The sequence below is a fragment of the Miscanthus floridulus genome, chromosome 3, assembly GCF_019320115.1.
Source record: "Miscanthus floridulus cultivar M001 chromosome 3, ASM1932011v1, whole genome shotgun sequence".
Lineage (NCBI taxonomy): Eukaryota > Viridiplantae > Streptophyta > Magnoliopsida > Poales > Poaceae > Miscanthus > Miscanthus floridulus.
This window is the reverse complement of record NC_089582.1, coordinates 17,541,986-17,550,920: the sequence shown is the minus strand read 5'-3', so window position 1 is coordinate 17,550,920 and position 8,935 is coordinate 17,541,986. Positions and strand designations below refer to the sequence as shown.

The 8,935-nt window shown below is 44.3% G+C and overlaps 1 protein-coding gene across 3 annotated transcripts; it reads left to right on the top strand.

The window, feature by feature from the left end:
• The first annotated feature begins 1,974 nt into the window (after nt 1–1,974).
• LOC136541416 (serine carboxypeptidase 2-like) lies at nt 1,975–8,686 on the top strand. Of its 3 annotated transcripts, XM_066533261.1 has the most exons (9): nt 1,975–2,389; nt 2,484–2,672; nt 2,796–3,303; nt 3,397–3,492; nt 4,267–4,372; nt 4,578–4,727; nt 6,637–6,753; nt 8,073–8,178; nt 8,384–8,686. In XM_066533261.1, the coding sequence occupies exons 1-8, from the start codon at nt 2,026–2,028 to the stop codon at nt 8,121–8,123; spliced, it is 1,581 nt and encodes a 526-aa protein (XP_066389358.1). In that variant the 5' UTR covers nt 1,975–2,025; the 3' UTR covers nt 8,124–8,178; nt 8,384–8,686. The 3 variants fall into 3 exon arrangements, with proteins under 3 accessions (XP_066389358.1, XP_066389360.1, XP_066389359.1); XM_066533263.1 differs by lacking the exon at nt 6,637–6,753 and having other exon boundaries at nt 8,384–8,684; XM_066533262.1 differs by lacking the exons at nt 6,637–6,753; nt 8,073–8,178; nt 8,384–8,686 and adding an exon at nt 4,932–6,053.
• The last annotated feature ends 249 nt before the right edge of the window (nt 8,687–8,935 follow it).

The following is an 8,935-nucleotide window of genomic DNA, read 5'->3' as shown; positions in this document are numbered from 1 at the left end:
TTACTTTAAACCCGAACAAGAAATTCATTCCAAAGTGGAGGTTAGCAATTAGTAGAGTTCAGGTCTACCATACTGTAGAAGATATGATAACGGGATACCTCACCGCCTGTATTCCAGCCCAGAAGTATCGACACGGGCTGAAGACGTCGAGTATGAGGCCCATGTACGCCAGACGCACCAATAGATGTGACAAGCAAGTCGCCTTGCATGGGCAACCTGCATTCTGAACTTTACGGGATATGGTAGAATGATCTCTTGTACTTTTCATGTAACTAACAAGGAAACACATCTATATATTAATCGATCGGATCTCTTGTAACCCTACCTCCGGCCTATATAAGGAGAGGTAGAGACCCCCCGATGGGAATTCTACATTGTCCATACTAGGCATAGCTACTATCATCTGAGCACACGAACAAAGAAATCTACTTCAAGCTAGACATAGGGCACCACGTACCTGAACTAGTATAAACCCTATGTCTCGTGTGCTATCCATTCTGATTTCCTGTGCGCAGATGCGTTGATCCGTATTGCCAGAGTAAATACTTCCGACACATACAGATCAATACTACTATGCTCAGTAAACTCTGTTCTGTAGCTTTGTAATCCTTTGTACCTGGAGCATTATACATCTGAGAAATTGAGTCTACAAAGACTTAACGTTTTGCCATGTTATGCTAGTTGAATGAATTAGAATCCGGTCTTTTATGGTTTATGAACGAGCAACAACTTAGGCACTTAGCTGGAACAATTTTTTTTTTGCATGAATCTGGTTAGAGCTGATCCAATTGTCAATTTAGCCTCTATGTCTCTAAAGTCTAGACTGGCCACATTTATCCAAGGTTCTAATGTCTAGACTGTCCACATTTGTTCTTTACTAAAACATCTAATTAATGAACTTTCTTCCACAAGTCTCCAAGTTCACTAAGGAGTTGGAAGAGCTACATGGTCCATCCGAGCCTGCATCCAATGTCTTCTTGAGAGTCTCGAGTTGATGGTCCATCGGCGCCTTTGCGCTTGCATCCCTTCAGGAATGCAGTCTGCTCCTCCATCGCCTGCAACTTCTTCTGTTCTCTTGTTTGATACCAAGGTCGAAGAACATAATCCGGTGGCTCCGTCAGACTTTGATTGCTCGCCGACGAGAAGAACTCGCCGGAATCGATGGAGTCTGGGCCGAGGATCTACACCTCCGAATACCAAATTGTGACAAACCACATTGGCTACTTGGGATTGTACTTCGGGGGTTCTGTATTAGCTAGAGTTTAGAACGAATTCACAGATATTGGAGTAGGATACAAGATTAGCGAGCACGCAGCCTTTCCCCGTCTCCTACGCATTCGTCCAGCTGGGCCCAATGAATCTTGGATTGGGCTTCTTCACTCTATTGGGCCTCTCTTCTCCCACTGGACCCGCCTTGCTTCCGGCCTCCAAGTGGTCTGCTCCCTTTGCCTTGTTGCCTTCAAGTTTCAGCATCGCCCCGTCGTCATCATCCAACAAAGGTTTTCATTATCGGAAATAAAAATTTATCGGAGGTCATGAATAAATAGAATAAGCAAGATATATCAGAAATATCGGACCAAATTCAAAAAAAAATTCAAATTGTTTTGAAAAAAATTTGTAGAATTTAACTTGAAACTATTCCTAAGCTATTAAACATCACTTGTTCACAGATAAAAACAAGAATAAAACATTATAGTGTGGGATTGTTGCACGGCTGAATTTATGTTGTCTGTGTGGAAGCAGGAAAGAAGGAAAAATTTTGGCCGATGCCAAATTTTATCGGACCCTGTGGATAGAAAGGAAATTTCAAAAATTTCGGTGAATTTCGGCCGATAAAAAAAAACCTTGCATCCAACAATTACTATCCCACAAATTGGAATGTATGCATTGTCGTCATCATCCAATAATTACTTGCTCCCTTTGCCTTGTATATATATAATAAACAAGTACTATCCCACAAATTGGAATCTATACATTGTCTCTGTAATCATCATCCAACAATTGTACGTGCACAAGCTGAGCACGATGACCGGCGGTCTCCCTCCAGTAGTGCTTCTTCTTCCCGTGTCGTTGCTGCTTGCATTGGCATGGCGAGCCGCCGCCGGAACTGCCGCCGGAGACCGCATCGGGCGGCTGCCGGGACAGCCGCCCGTGGACTTCCCGATGTACTCGGGGTACGTGGCGGTGGACGAGGGCCCCGGCGGGCGGGCGCTGTTCTACTGGCTCCAGGAGGTGCCGCCGGAGGCGCAGCCGGCGCCGCTGCTGCTGTGGCTGGATGGCGGGCCCGGGTGCTCGGCGGTGGGGTACGGCGCGTCCCAGGAGCTCGGCGCGTTCCGCATCCGGCCTGACGGCGCGACGCTATTCCTCAACGACAACCGGTGGAACACTGGTGCGCACCGTTGTTGCCGTCCGTACGTAGCTTGTTAATTATACGCTGATTATCGAGATTGAGTTTTGTGCGTGTATATACCGTGTTGCTGCAGCGGCGAACATCTTGTTCCTAGACTCACCAGCCGGCGTGGGATTCTCCTACACCAACACCAGCTCCGAGCTTTACACCAGCGGCGACAACAAAACAGCCCACGATTCATACACTTTCCTGGTGAAATGGTTCCAGAGGTTCCCGCAGTACAAGTACCGCGATTTCTACATTGCCGGAGAGAGCTACGGAGGTTAAGTGATACTTACTATAATAAACACGCGCTTTATTTTTCTACTGCAATAGTAACTGATGACATGATAATATAAATAAATATATATATATATAAAACTGAGTAAAATCGGCACACACGCAGGGCACTACGTCACGCAGCTGTCGCAGCTCGTCTACCGGAACAACGCAGGCGTCGCGAGACCCATCATAAACTTCAAAGGCTTCATGGTCGGCAACCCGGTGATCAACGACCACACGGACTACGCCGGCATGTTCGAGTCGTGGTGGAACCACGGGCTGATCTCCGACGGCACGTACCAGCTGCTCAAGGCCTCCTGCGGCGGCCTCAACGAGTCCATCAGCCACCCGTCGCCGGCGTGCAGTGCGGCGACGGACGTGGCCGTGGCGGAGCAGGGGAACATCGACAGGTACAGCATCTACACGCCCCTCTGCGGCCAGACGTCGTCGACCAAGAGATCATGGAAGCCGTCGTCGTTGATAGGCCGCCGCCACTACCACCACGTGATGGCGGGGGGATCGTATGACCCGTGCACCGAGAGCCACTCCACGGTTTACTACAACCGGCCGGAGGTGCAGCGGGCTCTCCACGCCAACCTCACCGGAATAAACTATCCATGGGCGACCTGCAGGTTGGTGCGTGGCGTGCATGTGTGGCAATGTGTTTCGGCATCATTTTGAATGCTGCAGCTTCATTTTGAATCCTGCTCCATGAACTTCTTCAGTGTTTTAATCTTCACCAACTGGGGAGATTCGCCGACGTCCGTGCTTCCTATCTACAAAGAGCTTATCGCAGCTGGCCTAAGGATATGGGTCTTCAGGTGAGTTCGTTGCAGCTAGCGTTTTTCTTTCCTTTTTTGAAACAAAAAATGGGCACCAGGAGAGCCACCGATTATTTGCCTAGACAGCTGTTGCAGCAAACGGTGTGCTCTTATGCATGGGGAGGATTGGAGGCTGTTTGATAGGCAAAGTAGAAATTTAGAATACACGTTCCCTATTCCAATCCGAATTGAATAATTTTCAATCAAATTATTGCATTGGCGCCCAGTGTATTTGATTGCATGCATAGAACTAGAAGGTCGTGCATTGCGTCAGGTGCATAATATTCCGCTGTGAACCTGTCGTTTTCATGGATGAATGAATAGCAGAAGGCCCCAAATAGTCGTTCACATGAAAGTTGTCTCTTGCTCCAGCTTCAATTTTGTCGCAATTATGTGGCGTTTGCCAACTTGTTTTCATCATGTGTGCCAAAATTTCGATCGCCAACTATATAGAAATTTGATTGAAAGTCACGGTTGCCCTGTCATCAAGAAGAATAATTGCAACAACAGTAAGTTGGAAAATGAAACACAACTGCATTTGAATTCAACTACTACTACTCCTACTCAACACAATTTCCTGTGCTTGGACATGGATAGCCTCTAGTCCAGTAGTAGGGATGGAATAGACCACACACGCACAACTATTTAGGATATATTTTGGGCCAGGAAGTCACACAAAGACGTGACAGGGAAGCCTGCATTATTTGGCACAACAACTGTAGGAGTACTGAATGTTCAAAGTCAGTCATCTTTGATCTCTCGTTTATTTCGCAGTGGAGACACGGACGCCGTAATCCCCTTAACATCAACAAGATACTCCATTGATGCTCTTGGCCTCCCAACTATCACCAGCTGGTATCCGTGGTATGATAAGAAACAGGTCAGCTTCATTATTCATTCTACTCAACCGGCCTTCCTCGATCATCTGAACCTCATGACGGATGGACATACATCTCTAAATTCTAGTTAATTTCTAGTCACATTTCACGTCAATATGCAAATTACTCTGGTATTCACACATCCTACAAGTCGACAGCTGTTAATAATCTGGGCTAATTATCATTTGCGATTTTGATTTTAAATAGGTTGGTGGATGGAGCCAAGTGTATGAGGGCCTGACCTTGGTGACCGTCCGTGGCGCAGGTCACGAGGTTCCCCTCCACCGCCCGCGGCAAGCACTCATATTGTTCCAACAGTTCTTGAAGGGGGAACCCATGCCAAAAAATGGAACCGTGGTATAGTTATCATTTATTTTTATTGGCATACATAACGGGAAATAAGTCAACATTAAATTGTGTGCAATACTTAGCACATTCAAGTATTTATTTCTTCCCAATGCATATATATTGTACACAAGTTTTTTTTGCGAAACATATTGTACACAAGTTAAAAATTTAGAACAGCAAGAATAACGGCACACAAGATTCTTTGTTCTTCAGAACTGCAGAAGAGAGGACTCTTTGGTCTTCAAGATTGCAAAAATAATAGGATAACTGGTTGTACAGTGCAAGGTATTTGCAGGGTGCCCAACTGCCCATACAATCTTCAGATGGATGTAAAGATAACATTCCTCATCGGGGATTTATATGAAAACATTTACATGACATAACCCAAAAGGTTTTGTCGTGGAAGAAAAGAACATAAGGGATGTCGCCTGTAGAAATCCATTGATGGGTTAAAAGTAAGTCTCTAGACAGTAGTATTTGAAGTTGATGAAACGATAAGAAAGTTTGGGTTTTAATAAAAATAAGAAGGACAATAGCGTTTATGCAAAGCTCAAGAATGAAAAATTCACTTTCCACATCCTGTGAATAGATGACATTCTACTCATTAGTAGTGAGTTAATCTGTCATTGAAGAAGAAGAAGTTTTGTCCTCAAATCTCAATATGAATGATCTTGGTGAAGCGTCATTGGTTCGAAGAATCAAAATTCACCGAGATAGAAGGAAATTGGGTATTAGGACTATTGCAAAGGCATACTTAGAAAAGATTCTAAAGAAGTAAAGTATGCATGCGAGTAAACCTGTGCCTGCTCCTATAGTAAAGGGTAATAGTTTTGGGAACTTTAAGTGTTCCAGGAGCCGATATGAGATCGATCAAAAGAATATGGTTCCATATGCTTCAGCTGTTGGAAGCTTGATGTGTGTACAAGTACAAGTAAGAACTTACCCTGACGTTGTTTATGTATCCGAGATATTTTGGCAGAAGTCCAGTTCAAATATAGATCACTGGAATTAAGTTGAGAATGTCTTGCAATTTTGCAAAGTATCATAGGCCCCATACTGAGTAAGAAAGAACAAGTACTCTCAAATAGTTATGGGTACAAATGTTAAGTCATGGCGAGATATGTAGTGAAATCCACAGTAGTTGCTAACACTCGTAGTTGGAGTATTATTATGGAAAAACTCCAAAAAACAGTTGTGGTGTCATTAGTGATGCATACCATAGTATAGCTTGACATGAGGCTTAAGGAACAGGCAAAAGGAGGTTAAGGGAATTTGTACCCGGATCTAACAATGGTAGACAACATCAATAATCATTTAAAGTAAGTTAACTCTAAGACAATAGGTCAAGTGTGCTGCCAAACACATTGACACTAAGTTATATGTTGTAAAGGATAAAAAAATCCAGAATCATTTTGAAAGCATTGAGCACATAAGTACCGAGTAAGTACTTGCGGATCCGCTTACCAAAGGTTAACCACCCAGTGCGTTCAGAGAACACACAGTCGACATTGGTTTATGGAAAAGCCTATGATTTCTGGATACTAAGGGGCCTAGTTGAGTATATGTTTCAAAACAGAGAGGTGCATTATAGTTGTTAAATCTAATGGTAACTGACTGTGACGATAAAGCGCGCTCTATACCCTGTTCTGTGATGGAATGAGAAAAAGATAAAGAAAGTTGAGTTTAAATATGAGGTGAGATTAAGGCAGAGATTGTTAGTGTTGATCTCATCCAACTCGGCCCAACGGTCGAGTCGGGCCTTGATCCAGTGCCCTGATCAGGGGCATCCAACCAAACCAAGGTTGGTGGGCCCCCGTCGCGCAGCACTATATAGAGGGAGGTGAGGGCCAGGGCGCAAATATGAGGTTCACTACAACCGTCATGATCCCCACTTACTGCGCTCACCCTACCGATCAAGGGAGTGTTGAAGCGGCGGGAAGTGCCACCACCGGACCGTTGCATCGCGCCTGCATTGCGTCTCCACGGGCTGCTCCCTCGTCGGCGGTGCCATGGCTGCGACTGCGCTCGACATGTGGTACACCAAGCAAGTTTCCCTATCTAAGTTATGCATTTACCCACTGATCTGCACCTAGAGGTTCTATAATTTCTATCACATGCTTCCTATCTACAAAGAGCTTATCGCAGCTGGCCTAAGGATATGGGTCTTCAGATCAGTTCGTTGCAGCTAGCATTTTTCTTTTCTTTTTTGAAACAAAAAATGGGCACCAGGAGAGCTACCGATTATTTGGCCTAGACAGCTGTTGGAGCAAACGGTGTGCTCTTATGCATGGGGAGGATTGGGAGGCTGTTTGATAGGCAAAGTAGCAACTTAGAATACACGTGGTTTTCTCTATTTCAATCCGAATTGAATAATTTTCAATCAAATTATTGCATTGGCGCCCAGTGTATTTGATTGCATGCATAGAACTAGAAGGTCGTGCATTGCGTCAGGTGCATAATATTCCGCTGTGAACCTGTCGTTTTCATGGATGAATGAATAGCAGAAGGCCCCAAATAGTCGTTCACATGAAAGTTGTCTCTTGCTCCAGCTTCAATTTTGTCGCAATTATGTGGCGTTTGCCAACTTGTTTTCATCATGTGTGCCAAAATTTCGATCGCCAACTATATAGAAATTTGATTGAAAGTCACGGTTGCCCTGTCATCAAGAAGAATAATTGCAACAACAGTAAGTTGGAAAATGAAACACAACTGCATTTGAATTCAACTACTACTACTACTACTCAACACAATTTCCTGTGCTTGGACATGGATAGCCTCTAGTCCAGTAGTAGGGATGGAATAGACCACACACGCACAACTATTTAGGATATATTTTGGACCAGGAAGTCACACAAAGACGTGACAGGGAAGCCTGCATTAGGCCCTCCACAATGTGTTGCTTAAGTGCTGCCTAGAAAGGACAGAGAAAAGTAGAGCACCGCTCCTAACACTATGAGAGGTGCTGCCAACTCTGAGCGACGCCAGGAAAAGAGAGAGCGGTGAAAGTTCTTGCGCCGGTTCCAACTTCTTAAAAAAATATAAATAAACTGTAGAAGTTCATCCACTTCAGGAGGAATGGGAGGACTGGGGAAATTTCTAAAGCGCGACTGAAACGGATGGTGGGGAAGACGATGATATTTTATTGAAGCTGTGGGTCCCACTTAAATACGTAGCATTGGTTCCACCTACCTTACTCATTGCAGCTTTACTTGGCTGGTGCTCAATTTGCTGTAGCTAGGCCCACAAATTTTCTGGCCTCACTCCCGCATTGTGGACGGCCTTATTTGGCACAACAACTGTAGGAGTACTGAATGTTCAAAGTCAGTCATCTTTGATCTCTCGTTTATTTCGCAGTGGAGACACGGACGCCGTAATCCCCTTAACATCAACAAGATACTCCATTGATGCTCTTGGCCTCCCAACTATCACCAGCTGGTATCCGTGGTATGATAAGAAACAGGTCAGCTTCATTATTCATTCTACTCAACCGGCCTTCCTCGATCATATGAACCTCATGACCGATGGACATACATCTCTGAATTCTAGTTAATTTCTAGTCACATTTCACGTCGATATGCAAATTACTCTGGTATTCACACATCCTACAAGTCGACAGCTGTTAATAATCTGTGCTAATAATCATTTGTGATTTTGATTTTAAATAGGTTGGTGGATGGAGCCAAGTGTATGAGGGCCTGACTTTGGTGACCGTCCACGGCGCAGGTCACGAGGTTCCCCTCCACCACCCGCGTCAAGCACTCATATTGTTCCAACAGTTCTTGAAGGGGGAACCCATGCCAAAAAATGGAACCGTGACATAGTTATCATTTATTTTTATTGGCATACATAACGGGAAATAAGTCAACATTAAATTGTGTGCAATACTTAGCACATTCAACTATATATTTCTTCCCAATGCATGTATATTGTACACAAGTTTTTTTTTGCGAAACATATTGTACACAAGTTAAATTTTAGAACAGCAAGAATAACGGCACACAAGATTCTTTGTTCTTCAGAACTGCAGAAGAAAGGACTCTTTGGTCTTCAAGATTGCAAAAATAATAGGATAACTGGTTGTACAATGCAAGGTATTTGCAGGGTGCCCAACTGCCCATACAGTCTTCAGATGGATATAAAGACGGCATTTCTCATCGGGGATTTATATAAAAACGTTTACATGGCATAACCCAAAAGGTTTTGTCGTGGAAGAAAAG